The following is a 24,850-nucleotide window of genomic DNA, read 5'->3' as shown; positions in this document are numbered from 1 at the left end:
CATAGAACTCTTCAATACATTAGTATTCACTCACGTGTGCCAGGTTTTGCATGAGAAATATATCTTAAAATTGACTTTACCATCTGTGATGTCACTAATATAGAAGTCACTGAACTTCCTGAAACAGGATGATTGTGAAGGATGCATCTATTTTGCTACAGATCTATATAAAACAAAATGTTTTTCAATAATTAAAGCTAGAGATGAACAATGAAGGTACTCTGGGAAAACCACAGATTAATTTAAGCATAAATGACCCATTTAATTTTTTTTTCAGTCAAGTAATGACTGAAGAAAATGAGTTCAGAGACTGATGAAGGATGCTGAATAGGTAATTATTGCTATTACAAACCTCTTAGTTTAATTTGTAGGAAATATGATTTGAAAATTAAATCGTACTTGATTTTTTAATGTTTCTGTGTGGACTGTCTTTCAGCTGTGTCTAGCACTTCTGTTTCTCAGAATTTCAAGGACCTTTCCTTTTCCATTAGTGATAGTATTAGATAACCAGAAGGATCCATTTTTCAACAGTATTTTCTCAGCAATAAATTACATTTTCCACTTCTCTTAGGTTCCTGGTCTAAAGATCTGTAGGTGTTTTACAGGCCTTGGGTAAAAGAGATAAAGATCAAATCTGGACACAGGTAGAGGCACACAGGGGCTGATTTATGAGTGGAGACATAACACACACCACAAAGCTTCTACTTTCAAAATTATTAATATATGAGGACAAGACTTCATGCCCTACAAGGCAAAAGTAATTCACCTGTTTTGTACTAGCCCTTCACTTCAACCACTCTCCTCCTTCACCATGTTTGCAATGATTTTTTTCAGATTTTTTCCAGTTGTACTTATTTGTAACAACTAAGTCAATGACAGCAAACACTATGTATTCCCATAGTGGTGTTCTTTTAATATTTTAACCCTCCAGGTTTTTTTTCCAATCTGTTACAAATGTAACAGAATCCAATGTTCAAATATAAAGAAGCAAGACTTTAATTGAAAATAGAGAAGTGGCTTTCCTGCTCTTTGAATGTCTTCCATTTTTAAACCGATGGAGAATGAAAATTTTATTTGTGGAAATAATGCTTGGTCTTATTGATATGTTCCTACATTTGCTGAAGGATGATCACAATAAAGATACTTTCCCTGTACAGCAGGCAAAATGAAGAAATTAACTAAAGTGCCTCTTCTCCAGATGACTTGGAACCATTAAAGGTAATTTTGATGTTTGCCAGTTGGTTGCAGGCATATGCAGTAGAGAATGCGTAGAAGCTATATGTTCTGTACAACAGTAGGCTAAGAATGAGAAGAGTGCTACATTCAATGCTTAGCACATTTATTCTGTGGCAAATTTACCCAGTGACCTTGCAAAATGAACTGCTCCATCCATTTTCACTTCAGGCACTCTAGCTTTAAAATCAGATAAAACTACAACCCTACTACTATGAAGCCTAGTCAGGCTTGTTCAACCAGCGTGGTGGAGTCACTAATTGCTGTTGCTTGAGAGTGAGTCTGAGAGTGGGAAAATTACATTATGCCAGTCCAAAGAAGTAGAGAGACTGAAGGCCATTGGTGTACAGGGATGCAGCCAACAAGCAGAGATGTAACAAGCCATATTTAACCATGGCATGTTGATGACACCCATTTGACAACAGGCAGTCTGGCTACAAACCTAAGGTCTTGAACTTACGCAATGGCCTTACTTTATAGACTAAGCTACTGGAATGAATGATAAAACACGAACATCCTAAAAATAGTGAAGCACGATTAACGTTTTTGTTGAACACAGTGGGATGGATTCATCAACCATAACAATTTTTTGAATAATTAACTGTGCTGAATTTTTCATAAAAAAAGCACAACATTCATACGGTGTAATTATTACAGTGTGAAACATGTTTGAATTAGAACAAGATAACTTTGTCATTGGGTAGGTAAATTCATAGTGCCAGGAAATGTTCTTCTCCCCAGGTTCTAGGAATTATGTGCCTAACATTCTCTTGCAGCGCGCAGTACAAGCTACTATTAATAATATATCTATAGCTGAACATAAGGTATGGAGGGAGTATTTAAAATGTTTAATTATTCAAATGAAGGAATTAATTGACTGTGCCTTTTTTGCAGTTCCACAACATTTCTAAACATTAGAAGTGCTCAGCATGCTAGGAGGAATATAGTAAGTGCCTAAGAGGAAATAAAAACTAAAATAATTGGAAAATTAAAAATTTGCTAATAACTGAAGCTATGGCATACACACTGTATATGCTGTCATTTGGAGTTATATGCATAAATCAAACCCATGATATGTTCCTATGTATTTAGGCTACTGAATGGAAAGAAATCAAATAAGAAAAATCATAGATTCATAGAATCACTTAGGTTGGAAAAGACCTTTGAGATCATCAAGCCCAACGGTTAACCCAGGGCTGCCAAGTCCATCGCTAAACCATGTCCCTAAGCACTGCATAAATAGGAGCTTATCATTCCTAGTAGAGTGTCGGCAGGTGGTGTTTGCATATTAACAACCTAGTCAAGGCTCTTGCAGAGATGGCAAGATTGCTGATTGGTGTTGGTGTTTACCAATTAACTTTAATATCAAGAAAATATAAATCTACTTTACTGTCTTTTAATTAAATCTGTAGCACCCACAAATTCACAGTAAGATGGGTGGTTATGCATGTGTGACTTCCCTAGAAATATTTTTTATGTTAGATCTTGTCATGAATGGAAGATGTCTTTTCAGGGAAAAGGTACATCACATTCAACTGCTTATAAATGCAGTACAAGGCTTTGAACTTTGGTGTTTAGTCTTAGACTTTCAAGGGGTGTCTTCTTAATCCCATTTCATGATGAGTTCCATAACTCAAAATGTTTTCAGAGAATGCAGTGACCTTTTGAGTTGCAGAAGCCATATGAATTATATTGTACTCCAGTGAAAACCTTGAAGAAAGGCCTTGAATGTGAACAAGTAATCACTGACTAGAGAGTCAGTGGAGTATATCTGGTGTTGGTGTAGTACTCATACTCATCCTACCACTTCAGTTTTGAAGAGCAAAGTGAAGTCCAAGTCATTCACATTTAGGTTTTCTGGAAGAACTGTAAGCAAGATATTCTGCTCACTGAAGAACCTGTTTCCTTTTCTGTCCTTCCTCATATTAATCTGAAGTAGCTTCTTCATCTCTTATTAATGGTTTCTGTTGAGTAAACAAACCAAAACCACAGAAAGAAACCAGAGACAAGTCCTTCTTTGGCTGAGAAGATGAAAGTAGGATTCACAGTCCAGATTCTTGAACTGATTAGGAAGAGGCACCTGCTTGCTATCGGCTAGCTATTTAACCCCCATAGAAGAGCACTAGGTGAGGGAGACCTCTGTGATCAGCACTTCGTTGTCGGTTGTCATGTTTTCTACTCAGCATGCAGACTTTCAGTTTCACCCTTCTGAGGCATCTAACTCTCCGTGTGTCTTACAGAGAAAGCTTATGTATCTGAGTCTGCATTTGAGATTCTTCTCCGAAAGACTGGCTTTATGGAAAAGCAGTTTAAAGTCATGCATTTGGAACAGAGTAACTGACTACAGGGAAAAAGCATATCTAGATACATTTTTATATATATATATATATATATATATATGTATATATACACACAGACACAAAATATGTATATAATATATAAAAAGTATGATTGATGAATCTGATTCAGTGGGTGAAGATGTTGATATACTATGCCTATTTAACATACAAAGCTGCACTTCACTAATATTTACTTTGGTATATGACAATTTTCTTTTATTCCTGATTCCAAAGTGACAGTACCTTTTTACCTTCATCAATTCTTAAGCAATTCTAACCTAGTCTCATCTGCCACCATATTATTTGATTATTTCTGTGAAAAGTATTAAAGGATTCTGATTTGGTGAGAATTTGCTAGTACTGAACTTTTGGCAAAATAGCACTCATTATTATAATATTTCCAGGCTCACCTGGATAGACATTATCACATTCCTTGCTGGAACAGGCTGATGGGAAAGCAACTATTCTGTTTGCCTCTCCAGAAATCTTCAAGGATAATTTGGCTCAAGAGAAGGTCAAATGTAACTGGAAACCAGTTTTTTTTTATTTACATATTTATTTTCAGGCAAGCTATAGCCAATGTTTAAATGTTGTTAAATATTAAATGTATAGCCATATAATCAAGTTATTTATGCAAGTCAGCATATTTCCATTCATCTCGCAAGAAAGAGGAGGAATCTGTGCAGAGAATCAGCATAAAGACTGCGCATAACTTTTGTCTGCCCTAAGCCTTCTTTTGATGATCTATTTTGGACTGAACTGACCGTTTGTGCAAGGCTAAATTTCTCTTGCAGTGCAGGTTTTGTAAGCCAGTATTGCTAAACTGTAGTAAGGATCCTCCCACTGTGCATTTTAAGGCATGGATAGATCTGTACATGGTCTGTTCATGCACTTGATATGCTACAATATCTGAAGTCCATCTACCATAAATAAGGATGGGAAGTTTGTCTAGAACAGGCTGGGAAGCCCTGACCTCAAGAAGCATCTGTTACCTTGCTGTCAGCCAGAAATAATGATGATGTAAACAGACTGGTACTAGAGTTTCCAGTCTTTCCTCTTGGCTTCCAAAGCCAGAAGAAATCTCCGTAGTTCCGGTGTTGCACTCTTATTTTCCCCCTTCAGCTCCTCATTGGGCAAACAGGCACCCTTTGTCCTAATAAGAGTGATCAATTTTTTTACTAACAACCAGCAGAGAATGCTTGCTTTTGGGACTTCTGCCAGGTTTGCTTAATTGGAATCTTTGGATGCAAAAAGCTAGCATAAGGCTATTCTAGTAAGCTCAAAGCTCTGATTTTCACACTTTAGCACTAATTTACTTCTGGATAAACTTTGATTAATCAGATTTCTGCAACTTGGGCAAATAGAGCATGAAATTCACCCTGGCTGAAAGGAGCCCTGGTCCCATTTAGATCCATTAGAATTTCATCTACTAATATTCTCCCAGTACTTACTACTTCACCCAGCTTTTCAAGTATAATTGTTTTGGAAGCATCCAGGTATGTACACAGATAGAGTATTTCAGTAGCTTTAGGTAGTTCAGTCTGTTCAAATTAGTTTCTCAATGAAAAATGTTTTATGCTTAACTCCTAACATACTGAATAACAGATTTATAAGCCTTGGAAACTGGCATCTGGTTTCCCCACAACAGCAATTCTTCCACTTATTTCTGAGAATACCTTGTTCTACTTCTGGAGGGCAAAGATTAGCACCTTGTCCATACCCACTTAGACTTTGATTTATAATGATGCTGCCAGCAAGGACACAAGGTAAAGTGCAATGACATTCTTGTACAATGCAGCTGTTAAGAATTTGGAAATTTTTAAATAGTGGTACTTATTATTTGAAACTTATTAGTTGAGTAAATATCTTGAGAAAGGTTTTGTGGACCAGTGAGATCACTATTATTTTTCCACACCTTTTCTTTCTTGAAGAAAAGAGAATTGCAAGAAAAGAGAATTGCAATATTTCTGGGTTCTTCCATAGCCTAGTCTAGCAAGTATTTATCTCATCTTCTAGATAAAAATAAAAACCAAACAAAGACAAAGCAAAACAAAAACCCAACCCCAACCCCCCCTTGTATATAAATCCTATGTAAATAGAAAAAATCAAGGTAGAAGCCAACTTAGAGGACTTTCTGTTTGAGCTTCTGAACAATAAATCTCACGTAACAAACATTATACCATTCTGAGTAAAACTTGCCTGAGATGACTGAGCAGACAGATAGGTATATAAAAATTGAGTTTTTTTCCCAAGGAGAACTCACATTTGTTTGTTTATCAGCTAGGGTTTTAGAAGAATTTTTCATCAAGAGAATAATGTACCATAGAGATGTCATTTCTGAAAAAACTGTGCACCTCTCATACAGTTTAGGCTAAATCAAGGTGAACAGAGCATTTTACAGTTTCTGCAAGTAAATTGGTAAAGATCAACAAGACTCAACAGATTTTTAGGACAAAATCATAAACTTGTTGTGGTGAGCACCATGATGTGTGGAGGAGGAGGAAGGAGAAGTGCCAGCTGGATCCATAATCTATCTTGGCAATTTTACTGTGTTCATCACCATGGTATCAGAACACCTTTGCAAGCTCCAAGAGTAATCACAGTAAAGGTTCTCTAGTTTCTCCTCATGTCCTAAGAGGGACGGCTTTGTTATTCTCATTATTATTATTATTATTGTGGAACAGGTGAAATAAAGGATTTTACATTTTATTCTTAAGGAGCTGAGATTTGTAATTGTTCCAGTTATCAACAGGGAGTGAACTCCACAGCTGTGTGCCAGCTGCCAAAAAAATTTTATCTGCTCATGGTATAGAGCTGACTATTCTCTCGTCCCAGAGGAATGCAACTGTAGTGGAAGGTCATGAAGTCAGCAAGAAGTAGCCTTCATCCTCTTACACTGCCAGGGAGTTGCTTAGGATGTTGCTTAGGATGGGTGTAGGTAGAAAGGTAGAATCAAGGGTTGTTGAATACACTGCTGATTTTTATTGTCTTCCTTAGTAGTACGGGCAGCTTCCATCAGCATACGTGCTAGAGAGCAGTCCTTATCACTCTGCCAGCAGACTGTGCCTCCCTTGGGCTTCAATGTGCTGATGGACATAGAGACCAGAGTTCTGTTTGAATACATTCTGAGCAATACATGGCTATCTGCACTGGAGCTTAACGGGGCACTGTATGTGAAAATATTATTTGCTTAAATATTTCTACATTCTCTCTTTTAATAGTATCAGAATGTGGCCCTTCTCTTTGTTATTTTAGTCTATTTTTTTTCTGTGTGTTTTTTTCTATATCCTTTAACATTAGATTTTAGTTTTGCTTTCATTATGAATAACATGGACATTATAAAATTACTCCATTGAAACAAATGGAATTTTATGTCCTATAAAACCATATAAATTAGAATAAACATATTAAATCTTGATCCTTAGAGTGGTGTCTTCACTCCACTGAATTTAATGGTAATATTCCTGTTAACTCTAATGAGTCAAGACTTTGTCCTTTGCATACAGCTGTCAATAAGTAATAGTGATAACCAACAGACGTAACACTTAAAATCCTTTCCGATGAGATGAAAAGACTGAAAACTGGACCCAGGTTCAGGCTTTGCATGGAGAATCTATTTCTGATCTTGCTGTGCACGTGTTTTTTTAACTTGAGCTAAATTTTATGACAGAAACAAGGGAGATAATTGTGTATTATGAAATATCTGCTCTTTTTCACTTATGGTAATTTTTATGTGTTGAAATAATTGCATTGTTTATGTAGGTAAGCAATCCTATTGTTCAGCCATCTACATTATTTGTTTCATCATACTATCAAGACTCACTGCAACTGTTGTAGTTTGCAGAGAAATTAGATGAAATTTCCTTTTTAATTTTGTTATTTTTTTCTTTTTAAAGAAGAACAATCACTGTATTCACAGGGACAATTTGTTAACCTGGAAGATCATACTTAAACTTCAAGGTGTTATAAATTACAAAATTGACTTTAAAGAGGCCAGCTTTCTGTCAGGTGTGTGGAAGTGAATGACAGATCAATGCCCACACACACCCAAGAAAATTGTAAGTTGTCCTTTTAGAAAGTATTCAGTTACAACTGGCCCTCTCTCTCTATATATATATAATTTTTATATTGTACAGAGGTATTCCTTTTGCAGCTTCTTTACATTTTACTCCAGTGTTACTTGCCTATGTAAATATAAATCAAATAATCCATTCCAAAAACTGACTCTCAGGTGTCAGCTTTTTGTATCAAAAATGTGTTTAACCTTATTGTACTCTGCAGTAATCTCCTATATATGGAACTGATATCCTAGATATATTAACATGAGATTATATTTAGCAGGTTAGAGAGAATCTGCTGATTTAAGTAAACACACCAGACAAAAAGATACCACTAGAATCTGCTGTCAGCATCTTTTTGCACCAGTTCTCAAGACCCCCTGATGGGCGTTTCACATCAGGTAAAGTCCTTCTATTTGTCTTATTATTTGTCCATTTCTGGGATCACTGCTCTTTCATAATAATAAAAAAACTCTAGACAAATATATGTTACAAAACCACAAGAAAAAAGAATTATTACCGAAAGTGTTCTGCTACACATTATTTACTTCAAGCATTTACTTTTCAATTTACTATTGACATGATGCAAAGAGCAAGGAGACTGGATTGATGTCTTTTGATTCAAGACAGGTATAACAGAATACCTAGACAGATGTTCTATATAGATATTCCATGTATGTAGGTTTAACAGATTTGCACTGTGTTGAGAAATACCAGTGATGAATTGGGTTAACATTATCGGAACGTTCTCTAGAAAAAACATGCATATGGAACAGCATTTATTTTTCCACCTCCCTTCTTCATAGGTATTTGACCCATCTGCCAGTATACCTGGTTGATAGATTATTTCTTCTCACTGGTTATCACGCTAGAGGACAGAGAGGCAAATCCCCTTGGAGCCAGCTTTAGCAGTACTCTTTACATTGCCTGTCAAGTGGAGTCAAGAAGGGACAGTTGTTACCATCTGCCTCAAAGCATAGTCTGAAACCTGTATATGTATTGATGCACGTCAACAGTTTTCCAACACATGTGCCTAAATTTAGTCTCTGAATTCATTATTGGGCTTTCAAATATGTGACACGGTTTTCAGAAGTACTGACCACTCAGACATCTGGTGATTTCAGTGTAAGCTGTGATTATTCAGCATCTCTTGAACAAAATCACCCAGTGCAGTTTCCATTTTAAATCAGTAGAAAGACAGTTGTTGAATTTAGTAGATACTGAGTTGGCCTGTGGATATTTAACCTTTGGCAACCACATTTAACACTCTTGGCCAGGCACGGTAATCACATAGGTGAATCTGATAGCCACATGAAAACTGCAGTGACATATAATCAAAAAAAAGTATCACAGAACTCAGACCATTATTACTTTCCCTGTATCTCTTATTTCATCTGTCTTGTGATTTACCATTTTAAAATCCTGAACATCTTTTAACAGTTAGCATTCTTTAAAAATGGAACGGAACTTTCAGAGAAATTTTCTTCTTCATAAATCTGAAAGTTCATACATCTATATATTATTAGTTTGTATAAGTTACAAAATACATCAAGCCTTGGATGGGCATGTTGTGACAATGATAGAGAGACATCATTAAAGCTTATTATCAGGGAAGCACACTAAAAAGGTCTAATGTTCAGTAAGAACTTTTGAGTTGGTTGCCTGATGGTACATTTTGGAAGACATGCAAAATACATGGTGGCTAAAATCTTTTGTTAGTTAATACATCACCTTTACATTTCTGTGAAGAGCAAGTTCTTTGCTTCTGAGGTTTACCGCTCACTTCTATAGCCTTTAAGGGTTAAATGTGCTAAAACTATAAATGTGCAGACTATAACTGACTCACTAAATTGACTTCTTCCTGTTCTGGCTTCCATCGATGTATGTTCCAGGCCTGAAGAATGCACATTCTAGACTAAAACTTGTCTACCTCTTAATCTCAGATACTGAGGAGGTTTTAGGAGAGGTATTGGTTAGATCAACTCCTCAGCCGTTCTAACGTATGCCAGAGTCAGACAGCCGAGGATTAGAAAATTTTCTCTGTGTGTCCTCTTCTATATCTAAGCACAGTGTCTCTATGCTCAGGTACAGTATACAGCCTATTATACTGACTTTAACTCTGAAATTTTTTAATGCTATTTTAGATCAATTTAGAAAGGCTTTCTCTCTGCCTTGAAAAGTTGAACTCATGGGAACAAAGGTGGTTGAGTTTTCAGTTGGTAGGATACAAAAGCAGTTCCAATTTTCTTGATCCTCTATAGTCTTTCTTTTCTTTTTTGTTAACAAGATGCAGTGATTTTGTTGTCATGAGTTTGGAATGATCTGAAGAGCCTTCTCTGCCAGTTCCAGTAATCCTTGGACACCTGGCAAATCATTTCAGAACTAAACTCCATGGCAGTCTAATTTATAACATGCAGAAATATACCTTGTTCAAAGGTCCTTGCAATACTGTTACAATTCAAAAGCAACATCAGTTTTGCCAAAGAGGGAAACTAACTGGCAGTTTTACTTGTTCAGAATCAGAGCAATAGCTGTGCACAGCCAAACCTGAAGGCACAACTCATTTGTCAGCTATACTGCTGAAAGGTGCTTTAGACATTTTGGCACGTTTTTTACACTGCTGCATACTGAAGACATTTGCAACATACGTGTGTTTCCTTTTGTATATTTGCAAGTACTCCATTTACCTTCTAATTTTATCTGAATTTTTCTGAATTTCCTTTCAATTAAACCAAATCTACAAGAACTCTCAGGATTTCATTAAGTCCACTCCAAATGTGAATGCTGTTACTGCATGCCTCAACCCCCACCCATGCAATTACTATAGTTTTGGTTTTACAAGAAGACTGAAGAGAAAAATATTAGTTGACAAAGGTAATTTCTACATTGTGGAATTGCAATACACTATCTTCCTCCTCAGTGAGCCATGAAAACAAGTCTCTCATGCTTTTTCATTCATGAAGCACCTCCTGGTTCATTAAGATTTCTTAATGGTCATCCCTTTGCTATGTGCAATGTGTATTGTTTTTCAGACTTGATGACAATAACTAAAAAACACTCAATGTTTGTAAGATGTTCTAGTTGAAGTTGCTATGAATTCATGAAGTTATAAGAACAAGCTCATTCTGTCCTAGTCTGTATGTGCCTCTTTTTTAATGAAAAGAGAAAGGTCAATTTAAAAGATGTGTACTCAACAATTATTAAAGGAGAAGTATATTTAGTGTCAACACACTGCAGGCTGTGATTTCACACATTGCTGCATTGATATGATACTAATGATTGCAGTTATTGGCTAAAAGAGCAAAAGCTTATGAAGTTTTAGTTGTGTAATTGAAAGAAAGGTCTAGAAATTATTTCATTTTAACCATCCAGTGAGCCTAATGCCAATGGGAAAGCATACTCCTCACAGAGGAACAACAAAACTTGGTAGGTGCAAATGGAGCTGTCCAATGTATGCTGATTCAAGAATGCAGAGGTGTTCAAAACAAATTTCTGTGTTGTGTCATTCAGGGGTGTTTACTGTATTTGTAAATCATAGGACTTTTTTCAGTGTCTATAAACCTCATGTCACCTGTAGCCTCCTTGTTAAACACATTTTTCTTCTTCAACTAATGTCTGCTGAAGTATTTCTTTCTTGTCTCAAGCTACCTTCTTGCTCCACTGTAGACATCTTCTAACATTTAACTGTACTTTTAAAGACTAGTGATCACAAACATGCTGCTAGTTGACCTGCTGGAGTAGAACCATCACCTCCTTTGTTTTCCAGCTAAAATACATTTTGTATCTATACATCCAAACATCTCATTATGGTATGAAATAACTATCAAGGTAACAGACATTGACTGCTTCATTCCAGTTTTCACATGACATTTCTTACCACAAAATACCTTTCACATCAATATTGCCAGGGATCAGGCCTTCTAGCTGCTTTTTTGACAGATTTTCACAGCTCGGGAACGTCTGTTAATAATAATGATTGAGCTATATGGCATTTCTTGGGAATGACTGATTGGCTAGAAAGCTCCATTGACTCACAGCTCAGCAAAGGACTGTTCTGTCCAGCAGGTAATCAGTCTCTGGGAAATACTGAGAGGTTGCATCAACATCATTATTAGCAAAAATGAAATGTAGAATTTGGCACATGATAATTGCAATTACTCTGTATGTTCTAATTGTTCTATATTCTTCAGTTTATCACTACCTCAACATTCAGGTTAACTCATTAACTTTCTTCCCTAATTCTACTCTTTTCCAAACTCTTTTATTTACATAAAAGAATGTGCAAGAATCAGTTCAAAGAGTATATACAATTAAGCACAGAATTGAACATGTATAACGCACACATACAAATGTAGAGTATGAGTGTGTATATAACTTCCACTGAGACATGGCTATACATTGCTACAGGATTTACCACAGAGAAAAAAAAAAGAAGAAAGCCTATTTTCTAGCTTAAACTAGAACAACAAGCATTGCCATTGATCCACATATGAAAATCTCAGTGAAAACAAGTGAAAGAAGTTAGAAGAAAATATAATAGGAATGCTTAATTTTGTGTAAGGTCTGTGCCTAAAATTAAGTATTTCACTTAACTAAATGGATATGCACTTGAATAAAGAAAAATCTGTAGGTTCTAGCTGAAACATTAATCTTCTCAATTGTTTCAGAAGCAAAATGCACTCCTTATGGGATAAAAATGTAGAAAAGTAGGTAATTATTACTTACCTTAAAGCAATGTCAAAAAGAGAAGTCTTGAGAGTGGAAGGCTATGGTGCTAAACTGGGAAATCTGTCATCAACTTGGTAAAGACACCTGAAATAAATTAGAGGTTTATTGACAGACTTCATTGAGAAAAGCTTTAGAAAAGCACATAATGACCCAAGATGTGCCTCAGTACTATATATAATACCCATTTCTCTCAACTAGTTTTCTTGTTTCCATTATTGCACTTAATGGCTTTACATTTTGATCATGCAGGTGTTCTTACAGCTACATGCTATGAAACTATTAAAACACATTGCCGCAGGCCTAGTAAAACGGGCTTGTGCCCTAGCCTAAAACAAGTCTAGTTCATTGTTAGAACTCTAAGACATGGTACAGCTAAAATAACTTCACTGCTAATATGAATAACAGGTGCAGAGAGCGTAACAACTAGAGTAACTTATGATTAATTAGGGTAACATGATTTATGGGTTCTGGGTTCTATGGGTCTGATCCAAAGTATTGTGGTGCCATAGGAAAAATTTTTCTTCAAGGAGCTCTAATGACCCTTCTGTTTTCCCCAAGCACATACCCCTTTAGGGTCAGATTCTGATCGCATGAACCTGAATCCTGCAAATGTTAGATTCTTGCCTAAATCCTTTGGGCTTTTTTGCTATATGGGAATGCTTAAGGAAAACCCCAGGAACTTGGTGAAACAAGAAACTTCTTCTATAGTTATTCAGGATTAATAGCCCATAATATAAATCATTTTTGATGTTATTATTTCCGCACATGTATGGCACTAATCATGCAAAATAGTTAAGCAGCTTTTTAGCAGTCAGATCAACAGGGAAACTTGCATAATCTGAAGCGCCTGACAGGACTGGACCTTAAATGTCTCTAGATGCGATAAGCATGGAACAGATTCATTCTGTGCAGTATTTTCAGCACAAACTGCATCACAAAGTGTTAAATAATAAATAATAGCAGAGGGAAGTATACACAAGGGAGGAATGATATGATTTCAGAGGAGACTTGAAAGGGGATGTTGATGAGGTGGAGGTTTTAAGAATTAAATATTAAAAAGCAAAAAGGCTGGTTTTGGCCAGGACTGATTGTTTTTCTCTGCTGAGAAATAAAGGGGCTTTCTAACCTACCTCTTGGACAAAGATGCAAGGCTTCGTGTCAAACAATTTGGTGGAATCATCGCTGTACTTAGAGTCTATTTTTAAGAGAAGGCGAAGGATCACAATTAGCTAACGACAACCCTCTCTGATTCCAAACGTCTGCTTTGTCCTCTGCCTCACCTTTCTGTTTATTTACGCTTAACAGCTCCACAGGGAGTTGGCCGAAGTTCCTCAAGTGCGGCAGCACCATAATCCCTTCACCGAGGCAGGTTGGAGAGGAGTGGTTGGTGCCATTGCTGAGCCCAGCCCCTCACCTCACGCCTCCGTGCCCTCCTCGGGGCAGCAGCCGCCTGCAAGGCCGCAGTGAGGCCATCGCACCCATGACCCCGAGGCTGAGGGAAGCTGCTTGAAGCACAAGCCCGCACTGCTAAATCATGCCATAATGGGCTTTTTTCCTACATTTGGTGGCAGCATAGTATTCAGGATAGTATTATCACTACTTGTGCAGGTTACTGTCAAGCCAAAAGACGGAGACGAGTGGGTTAAACGGCAGGGATGGGGAGTGAATCGCTAAAAAGTCTTTCCCAGAGTCAGTTCGTTGTTTGGGGGAAGTTATTTGAATTCTGTGTCTCTCAAACAACCCGCAGCCTCGCAGTGTCCTCTGGAACCAGCCTGACTGACATTATAACAAGATTTTTAAATAAATGATGTGCTGGGGCAGCTCGTGTTTGGCAGACATAAAGGCAGCCCCGCTCCGAAGAGTGCCGCGCAAGTAGAGCGGTACCTGTGCGCAGTGCGCGGGGCGAGGGCAGCGCCCGCTCCCGCCCATGGTTTAGCGGAGGTGCGGCCCCATGGAGGCCGCTCCCGCCCTGGCCTCACAGGTAAGCGGATCAGCGGGCAGCGCTGGCCTCTGAGGGGAGCGGCCGACAGGAGACGGAGCGCCCTACTCGCCGGGGCAGCGGCGCCCCGCTTTCCCCCCCTCCCCAGGGCGCCAGCCTCAGGCCGCGGGGGCGGTGCGGGGTCGGGGCCGCCTGGCGCCCCCGCTCAGCCTCCCCCGCCCTGGCCGGGCGCCCGGCCGGCGCGCGCTGCCCGTTATCCCCCTCAGCGCGGCGCGCGCGGAGGGGAGGGGACGTGGAGGCGCACCCGCACTTTTGGAGAGGCACCTGTGGGGAGCGCCCGCCTGGGCGGGAAGTCTCTTATGTAAGGGATGGCGGGGAGCGGGGCCGGCCCCGCGGCGGGGCTGAGGGGGGCGAGGTGGGAGCCGGCTTCCGCGGCGGGGCTGAGAGGGGTGGGGGAGAGCCCCACAGAGGGGCTGCTCGGGAGGGGGAGGCCGCCGGCCCCTCAGAGGGGCTGCTGCGGGGAGGGCGGGGGGGGGGGTTCGCAGAGGGGGGCTGGGGGCCGGAGAGGTGGCAGGCCGGCGCGCAGCCTCCCGCGGAGGACGGGCTGAGCTCGCCGGGCCGCCTCGCCCTCGCTGCCACCCGCACGCTGCCCGCCAAGGCGGATTTCCCCCTCGCGGCAGCGCTTCCCCGCCGGCTGGATGCCGCGGCGGGTCCGTCCAGCCGGCCGCGCTCTGCCCTGGCAGCCGTCGCCTCCCGCGGGCTCGCCCGGCTCCGGGCGGGGCTCGGCGAGCGCCGTGGCTGGCTGAGGGAGTTGTGCGAGAGACCGCGCCGGGCTCGGCGGGGGAGCGGAAGGTGGGTGCCCCCGGCGCTGCACGCTGGCACCAGGCAGCGCGGGGAGGCTGCTCGCTCGCCCTCTCCTCCTGCCCGCCCCTGCAGCGCGCTCGCCTCAGCCCTCCCGCCTCGTGGCCCCCTCCACGCCCCTCTCGCCGAGCCCTTTCTCCCCAGCCCGCCGCGCCGCGCGGTGCCCCGCACTCCCGCCGCCACCTCCACCCCTCGGTACTCCTCCTCCTCCTCCTCCTCCTCCTCCCTCTCCCGCGCGCTCCACAAGTGCCGCGCTCGCTCCTCCGGAGCGGAGCGGCGACGGGCAGCGGCCACTGCCCGGGGGCGGCAGCCCCGGCCCGGCCCGCCCGGGGCTGTCCGTGGTGCTGAAGGCGAGCGCGGGCTGCGCGGACGCACGGCCCCTGACGGAGCCCCTTTATGTTCAGCTCCTGGCGCAGCGCAGCATCCAGCAGCTCGAGCGGCGGCGGCGGCGGCAGCATCGCTGAGCCGGGGCTGGGAGGCAGCATGGAAGGCTTTATTCGGCTGCTCTTCGGCTACTTGGTGGCGGACCTTCTCACGCTGGTGTGTCGGGCTCAGGAGAAAGCTGGCCAGCAGCTGGGGAGCTTCGTGGTACTCTCGGGAGGAAACCACTCCAGCCTTGGGGAACAGCTAGACCCCTCTGAACCACCTCCCACCCCGGACTTCTGCAGGGGCTACTTTGACGTGATGGGGCAGTGGGACCCCCCCTTTAACTGCAGCTCCGGGGAGTTCATCTTCTGCTGCGGCACTTGTGGCTTCAGGTTTTGCTGCAAGTTCAAGAAGACAAGGCTGGATCAAAGCACCTGCACAAACTATGAGACACCGTTGTGGATGAACACTGGGAAGCCTCCTTCCCGCATAGACGACCCTCTGCATGACCCTACCAGGGATAAAACCAACCTCATTGTCTACATTATCTGTGGGGTTGTGGCAGTCATGGTGCTGGTGGGGATCTTCACCAAACTAGGGCTGGAGAAGGCACACAGACCCCAGCGGGAGCACATGTCCAGGTAAGGCTGAGTGCCAGGCAGCGGGGTCCCCTTCCCCTCTACCTCCCCTTGCTACTCCTAAAGAGGAGAGAGGAGCCCATGTGTTCCTGTTAACAGACAACTCCTGGCAGGAGTTTGCTGCATTCCCTTGCAAGGCGACTGAGGGAGACCAACTTTGGTGAGCAGAGCTCCTGTGGTTCCCCAAGCTCTGGTTATCAAAGTACATGCATATTGAGGAAAACTACAAATAATTGTGGAGTCCACACAGACAGTAGTCCATTTTTATCTGCAGTGTCTGACCCTCTCCCCAACAAGACCCAGCAAGTGTTCCCTGATATACTGTGCATGAATAGGAAAACAAAAAAATCCTGAAACCAGCAGCACTGAATTATAGAAAGCCTGATAAGTTCCCTCTTCCAACTGTCTCAAAGCTTGGAAAATGTTTTTACTTCTCAACAGAAGGATGTAAACAAATGTCATCTCACCCTCCCTCTCCAGCTGCAAAACGGTTTTGGCAGGACCTTCCCTACTCCCCCAACCCTTGCAAGTGTGTGAGCTATTTGTGAAATTTCTAAGCTGTGAAAATGAGCCAGGGTGGAAGGGAAGAGGGAGACACAAGAAGGAAGAGCTATTGTAGAATTCGTTAACGTTTTTTCAGTTACTGTTGAGAGGTAAAAAATGGAATATGAAAGCCTTGTCTCATCTGTATATGTGTGTGTTATACCCTGTATCCACAGTGTAATGGCTGAGTTATATCAAAAAGAATATCCCCCACCTAGAGTTAGGCATGCTGTGTGCCATCTACTCCAGATATGGCTGCCTAGTGGTGGATAGGCAGGTTGGCAACTCAGGACAGAGCCCAATGGCTTTAACCACACATTCCAAACCCAGACTGTCACAGCAGTTCAAAATCAAGGCATAACACATTTGTCAAGTTTGCAGTCTGTCTGATTCTTTATGCTAATCCCAGGCACATGAAAGTAAAGCAGATGGGGGAAAGGCATTAAAAAAGGCAAACAGCTCCATTAAAGAGTCTAAATAGATTCCAGCATATTGGGCAACTTTAGTGATGAAATGCAATTAAAAGGATACCTTCTACTGGACGTGCAGTGTGGCAGAAAGCTTCCTCTTGCCCTGACTGGTAATGGTGTAGTTCACAATCTTTGAAGCTGAGATGAAGAGTCATCCTTTGAAAGACAGTCCAAGAGATCAACTCAACACCTGAAGCCTTATTTTTTACTGAAGTTTCTGCATGACTTTTTGATTAAGTGCTTATCCTGAAATGAACAGAGGAAGCCACAAAAATACGCCTGCAAATGCATCACCAGTTCACTAGCAATTATTTGCTATTTATAAACTGGCTGATATGGATACGATTTCACTACCAAGGAACAAAGCACATTGCAGAAATTTTAGTCAACATTATGTGTCAGTGATACTTCTGCAAAGATAGTTTTTGTTGAGCAAGGTATAATAATCCTTTAGACATGTGGAATATTTTCACATTTTCTCACTAAACTGAGAAAAAGAATATATGGGTCCCAATTTCCTTTTAAAATCTCACTCTTAAAATACAGAGCTTGTTTGGAAAAAGCTCTTCCTTGCATTAGCCTCCTTCTGTAGTCTCTTCATGCAGGGAAAAAGGCAGGGCTCGTAACAGTTACAAAACCCACAACAGAGTGAAGTTGTAGCCATCTCTGCTTATATATAGATTAAATAAGTCCTATTTCTACTCGTAGAAATATTTGTTATCTAAAGGACAGGTGTGAAGTATTCTGAAATGATATTCTGTCTTAGTTTATGGAAATAGAGTTATAGGGGATTGGAAAATCATTCTGAAATCCTTCAGTCATGTATGCATAAAGATTAGGTTTCTGAAGTGGTTTTTAAAAAAGGTCGTCTGTTACTCTGATTACTTAACAGTGTCTGAGATCTTGTACTTTTCTTGCCATGATAACGTTCAAGTCAGGATTATATAGAAACTTGGAAAGTCATGATCACATGGAAAAACAGTCACCCACTCAGTACACATAATAGCTAGTCATGTTCTGAAAAAGCAGCGCTATAGCTTTTTTTTTTTTAAAAAAAAGTTCTCACACTCTCTTACAGCTGTGGGGTGGGCTTACCATTAATTTGAAAAGGAATTAGATTTGTAAATCCCTTCAGCAAACTAAAAATCTGTTCATTGAGTGAAGAATCGAAGTAACCTCTCTGTCCTCAAATGTGTGTTTAACTAAAATATTACATCCTAGCTCATTTTACACAACTGTGTAAAAAAAGGCTTCAACGCTTAAGAAATAAATAATTTCTGTTTAAACAGTTAATAGTATCAACAATTAAAATATGTAGCTCATATTCCTATTCACCTTATTTTATAACACTCATCGCTACAATATCAAAAAAACAAACCCAAAAAGAACACCTCCTATGTTTTTTTCCTGTACTAAACCTTATTAATAAGCAAAAGTATAATGTATTGGGAGTGTTAGGTAGGCCAAACTAAAAGTACCAAGTGTTACTCCATTTTTGCTGGCAGGAAGAAACACACAGAGGCTGATTTGTCATCTATTTCCTTAGTTAAGATTGTCTTCTCACCCCTTCCTAGCCAATGGCTACATGAAACACTTGAATCCTCTTCATTCCTATGAACAAATTCACCTATGGAAGGGATGGTACTGCTTATCAAAAAAGACAATGCATAATATAAACTGATATTTTTTTATGAGAGCTTATTTATTTTTTAGAAAGTGAACAGAATTTACTGGTGTAAATTGTATATTCCCATTTTTGATTTACTAATATTTTTTAAAATATGAACAGAGACCTGACACATGGGAATGAGAACACTGACTTATAAATAGGAAGCAAAACTGTGCCGCACTTATTAATTCCTTGCATTATTTCATCTTGCAGTCAGTGGATCTGCTGTTGAAGTAAGACACTGGTGTGTGTAAGAGTGGTACAATGTTAATAAAGGAAACTTCACAGGCTTGGTGAGTGTAGTTTCTATACACTTGCCTTTCATTATTTTTTGTTTACTGTTATAACAAAACAAACCGAGACAACTCCATTAATTTCACTGAATTTTCCTGAAATATTTGACAATGAAAAAGCATTGTGGAAACTTATCTGGTGAAAACAATCCATAGGAAAAAAGTACTTATTGGGCAAGTCCTTTTAGGAAAAAGGAGTCAAAGTGTCCTTTTTTAGAGAGCTTGTTACTTCCTTTTGTTTTGAGAAAAAAGGCCAAGTGTGGCACTGTTCACATTTTCTCTCTTGTTAGATGAGTGTTTTTCAGTATAAAACACTCTTACTGTTGGCATGGAACTGTAAATCTGGAAGATGAAATGGAGAGGAGAGTACAGTACTAACTGTACATGGCATATTTCACTATAGACATCATATGATAGTGTTTTGTTCATATAATTTTCCTGGTTTTTAAATTTGTTATTTGACATTGAAAGGAGATAAATATTCTCTTCAGCTATAGTGTCCAAGAACTAAGCAGTAATGGTAGTACCAAACAGAGTAACTCTTACTTCACCCTCCTGCTTTCTAGGAGAGTAAGGGATTAAGATGGTGTATGTTTTCAGATATGGCAAAGCAAATGAATGTGGCAGTATTGTGCCTAAAAGGAGACAGAATTGATCTGTCTCCTGAAGCAGACCTAGAAGCTCCGTTAGGCATATGAGGGCAGCATGTTCTTGCTGCTAAAGACTACATCAATGAGACTTCCAGGCTCCATCAGTTAAAGTGGAGAATCCTCGGTTGAAAATGAGTAGAAAAGAGAAAAGCTTTACTTCTCTTAAGGGGGAGATTTTTCTGTAAACAATACCACACCTTTGTCTTCTTCCCTAATCCTTGTGGAGAATGTGCAAACAAACCAAGAACTGAAAGGACAATATTTACAGTCATGCTCAGATGCTATAGCTCCTGTTTTTCTGAAGCAGTGCTTCTGACACTGTTAACAGCCTTCCAAATATTGTGAACCATCTGAGCTCTTCTTCCGTGCTGAGCTCATGAGTCAAGTCTTCTGTTGATCATTCAAAAGGCACGTACCTGGGGCCAAAAATAGTCTGACTTGCCAAAATCCTGAATCCTAAGTGTGAAATTATTTCCCTTACGGGTTTTGACCCAGTTTTGGAGGCAAAACATGACAAGTGACCTTTCATGGAATAACCTGCATTTCAGCTTCTTCAAGCTTGTACCCATAAGAGAAATGCCTGGCTCCACGTGCTTTATAACACCCAAAGTAGCATTACATATCCAAAGAGAAAAATCCTATGGCAAGAAAAATGCTGAAGTTTTGTGATACTTGATAGTTCTGGGCCATGAGCTCCTAGGTAGGTAACATTTCTCCACTTTTGTAATGCTGCAATCAATATCAATACACAGGACCTAATGATATCACCACCTGATTAGAAGGTTATCTTGTATTTTGCATTTCCTTACAAAATTATTCAGTATAGAAAAGGTGTAGATAAAGACCCTCTAGGTATATATAATTTTTCAATAGGACCCACTAACAATTCCTTCAGATAATGAACAAAATCTATATGATGATATTCAGGTGAGACAAATGCATGAAGGTATTATAGGAGTCTGTTGGCCTATGTGGAATTTTTTGAAACAAACGTCTGTTCAAGGATTTTGTCGCATACTAGGGCACAAACCTCTCTTTATCCATTTAATTATATGGGTAAATCCCTAAAAGAACAAAGTGCGGGTACAGTATTTCCTTTGTACTTAAGTGATATACAAGCTGCTACACATTTTTAACTCTCCCTGACATCAGTGGAAGATAAGGACAAGCTCTTTGTTATATGAACTACTCTGCCCTGAGAAGATTATACAACTTTGACTAACAAAGTATAAAGATAGGTGCTGTGCTGTTAAAAATAGAACTTGATGGTGAATAGTTCCTTTTTTCTTAATATAGCGGGAATCGGACAGTTAATTCCTTAAAACCCCTTGGAAAAAAAGCCACCCTAAAATGGTAGAAAACTCGACAATTTCACAGACAGGCAGTAGTTAATCTGCTACCATACGGGGTGTTATTTAAAGTCTACAGTGAACAATATTTACCTTCAGATTAAGGGCAATGAGGAAAGCATTTTTGAAAACCCGCTCTCACAAAGTTGGGAAATGCTAATCTGTGTATTACAAGATCTCACACTTTCAACTCCCACGTTCTAGTCAGGAACTTTGATTTGCTTTTCTTCCCTTCCCAGAAATGTGTCCAGCTGCTTCTGGAATTAGAATTAATATTGATGTCAATAATTTCCTTTGTATAGAGACATATTTGCGTAAATTGCCTAAGTATTAATGGTTTTGGTCCCCACTTTTTTTCAGCTGTGTTTTGCAATATAATGCTTTCCTTTTGCATCATTTTCTACATACCTTTGTGAGGTCTCATCTATTGAATTCTTACTATTCTGCTATGTAGGCCAGCTCTGCTATTTCTGCTAATATAAGCATTGCTTCAAATGGGAGCATTGCTCTGATACCATTAATCATTTGGTTACTGTCTTCTGACCTTTTACAGTATCAACAGAATATTCTGTAACACGTTGATCACAACTGTAACTAATATTTTAATAACATAATGCCTAGCCATAAACACAGTGAAACATCAGTATCATTCAGCTGTGTACCAAAGCAATGTTCCTGCAATCTGAAAGCAAGATTCCTCTCTGTCTGTAACTTAAACTATTTTTAAATATTTAAAAGTACAGTGCTTCTTGATCAAGAAGTAATCATGGCACAGGAATACAGTGGAGGAGCTAGACTGCACTTGCTATGGCTTTCACCAGTGAATGTGCTTATATTTTTTTTTTTTATTTATTAGTTTATAAACTAGTCTTCCTTGATGCAGTATCTGGGACACTACATGTAATTTTGCAGAAAATTAAACTAAACTGGGCAAAGTGCCCAGAAGATGCATCCATTCCCTTTAAAAAAAATCACTCAAGGGGTCTAAAAATTAAAACTAGTAAAACAGAAAGGAGGCAAATAATAGCCAGTGATGCATTGACCTGAATAGAAAAGATTTGCACTGAACTCTGAAGACACTGGTAACACACAGCATAGCTTTCCTTTGCCTAAGGCAACAGCTTCTGCAGGTGGGCCAATTGTTTTGTATGGCACAGTAGTTCAGCAGGTATGGCATATACCTAAGGGCTAATCCTGCTCCTACAGAAGTCAATGGTAAAACTCCATAGCTCAGAATCACAGAGAAAGTTAGTTGTTGCCATGCTGAGAGTTTCAGAGCTTAAAACTCAGTCACTAACTCGATCTGCAGGGCTAATACAGGTGTGTGTGCTTATCTGTATGCCTGACACTCAGCAGTACACTCGACAGTGAAACTAGTTCTTAGAAAATACACCAAACTAGGATGACTCTGTCTCTTTCAGAGATAGTTACTGCCTGCAGCAATGCAGGAAAGGTCCACAACCAACATCAGGTTGGGCCTGGCCTAATTGTTAGGAATCCTTTTGCTTGCTCCCTCTTTGCTAGCATAAAACTTTAATCCTGTTTCTGAACTGGCTTCAAAGCAGCAGTACAAACTTTGCTCCATCTTAATGACTAGGACACTCAGAGAACTTAGAAAAGACATATTTGATCTCCTCTTCTGGATGGGAAAAGCTTAAAGCCCTGACCATGAAGAGAGCTATGCCTACTGGGTTTCTACCTGAAAATCATACGACCTTTCAACTTTGGTGACATTTTTGAATGAAAATGGCCAAGACCACTGTGTTGTGTTATGCTCTGTGCAAAGGCATGTGTGAGAATTTACTTTGACAAGCCCTGCTGGTAATCTAGGTGTGAAGTTAAAGGGTTTGTGAAAGCTATAGACAGGGGCTAGGTGCTGAGGTGCTGAGCTTAGCCAAGATGGAAACATTACTGAGCACATGCTATAGCAGAAATCTGCAAGTCTCAACAAGCTTAGATTATGTTCCTACAAAGCCAAGACAACTAAAGAGCTTAATGTGTTTCTGTGTATTACTGCTAGCATGCTGTCTAAGGCAACCTAAAAAGAGCCTTAGGTGCGAAGTCTCACAATGCATCTGATTCCCTGATTTTGCTGTGAATGGAGCTGGTCTCTCCAGCAGACGTTACAACAGACAGCATCTCAAACAAACAAACAAACAAACAATGGAATGTATTGGTAATGCCTTACAGATTTTGCAGGTTCATTCTGGTTTGTTTGGTTTTCAGGGCTCTTGCTGATGTTATGCGACCTCAAGGTCCTTGTACAACAGATCATATGGAAAGAGATCTAAACATTGTAGTGCATGTGCAACATTATGAAAACATGGAGACGAGACCTCCTCCAAATAATTTACGTAAGTAACATTATAACTTTATCAGTATCTTGAATGCTGGCATAAAATTAACATTATGAAACAAGTATTGCTGGATGTCAAATGACGGTTGATAGTTAATGGGTTCTTGCAAATTAGAAATATTCTTTATTTCAGAATTAGAAACATTTAGGATTTCCTAGTGCAAATAGGGTAACACTAAGAGAAAGCCATTTTGAATAGAAAAATTACTTATTGTATTTATTTTTAATTAGTTGTCTTGGTTGACTAATATTAGGTTTGTATCTTTGTCTCCTACCTGGTGTTTTTGCACAGCACATCAAGCTATGCTTTATTCTATGTTTTGCTATACTAAAATACAAATAGTTAAACTTACATCAAGATTTGGCAAGGTGTTACACAGGGCTATAACATCTAGTAAGAAATGGTCTCATTAGGCTGTTGTATCATCTCCACTAGTAAAACAGTTAAACACTTTCATGGAGAGCATCAGGTTGTGTGTGGTTTTCACTTTCTAATTTTTTTTCTCTCTAAGGGAAAAGGGAAAGGTATATTATTATTTGAAGTTTTAAATAATATTTTTGTTCTATATCTGCTATTACATGTTTATGTTATTGAAGGAGAGGAAAAAGTGCACCTTGGAGCTTCAGAGGAAATACGGTCACATTTCAGGTGATTCTGAAGTCCTAGGAAACTTATTTCTCAGTCTTGTATTAGACCAGAGTACAGCTCTTTCTCATGCTCAGATACATTTTCCTTTTATAATGAACAGTTCTACTGCATTTTAATTTGGATATATATTTATGTACTTTATATTTATCCGTATCTTATATATCTATACACATATATAGATATATATACATGCATACAAATAATAGATAATATATTTACAAATTTAAGTTCAATGTATTTATAAGAGAAAAGGGGATAATTCAGGAAGGTTTAGATTGTTAGGCAGTGGATGGCTTTATTCTGTGCTGTAGATCAACATTGATGTGCATTTTACTGCAAATATACTTTTACTGCATTGGTATTTGCATTTTGAGACATTTAAAGTATATGCACTGGTCTTATCTTTCTGTAACTATAGAAAGCAGAAAATTTGCTTATATTTGGACAAAGAACAAGTTTTATTTGAATTGCACGGCACAGTTATTGTAAGATTTTACTGCTTTCTTTTGGGGGAAGGGTGTAAAAACAATGGGAGAAAGAGCAGATTCATATGCTGCGTGCACTCCTGCTACTTGTTTGTGGTAGAGGCTGACTGTGATTTCTTATGCGCATTGTTACAGAGTACTAGGAGAGAATTAAAGCCGTGACCTCTAATAAAGATACCACATATAGTGAAGTGTGACACCTAATCTGTCTGCACTGCTCTACA

The 24,850-nt window shown here is 39.8% G+C and overlaps 1 protein-coding gene and 1 long non-coding RNA gene across 2 annotated transcripts in view; one reads left to right on the top strand and one right to left on the bottom strand.

Annotated features, from left to right (window-relative positions):
- Window positions 1-15,394: 15,394 nt before the first annotated feature.
- The window catches only part of SHISA9 (shisa family member 9), a 190,375-nt gene continuing 180,919 nt past the window's right edge, over window positions 15,395-24,850 (top strand). Inside the window, exons 1-2 of the mRNA XM_040593356.1 lie at window positions 15,395-16,165; window positions 23,363-23,490. Of these exons, the coding sequence (XP_040449290.1) occupies window positions 15,555-16,165; window positions 23,363-23,490 (739 nt within the window). The 5' untranslated portion in view covers window positions 15,395-15,554. The remainder of the gene's footprint in view (window positions 16,166-23,362; window positions 23,491-24,850) is intronic.
- Window positions 15,845-24,850, bottom strand: part of LOC121087869 — a 242,339-nt gene continuing 233,333 nt past the window's right edge. The window contains exon 5 of the long non-coding RNA XR_005827775.1: window positions 15,845-15,922. This is a non-coding gene — a long non-coding RNA (uncharacterized LOC121087869). The remainder of the gene's footprint in view (window positions 15,923-24,850) is intronic.

This window comes from Falco naumanni, chromosome 4 (assembly GCF_017639655.2).
Source record: "Falco naumanni isolate bFalNau1 chromosome 4, bFalNau1.pat, whole genome shotgun sequence".
Lineage (NCBI taxonomy): Eukaryota > Metazoa > Chordata > Aves > Falconiformes > Falconidae > Falco > Falco naumanni.
Note: the sequence above shows the minus strand (reverse complement) of the source record. Positions and strands in the feature narration are given on the sequence as shown.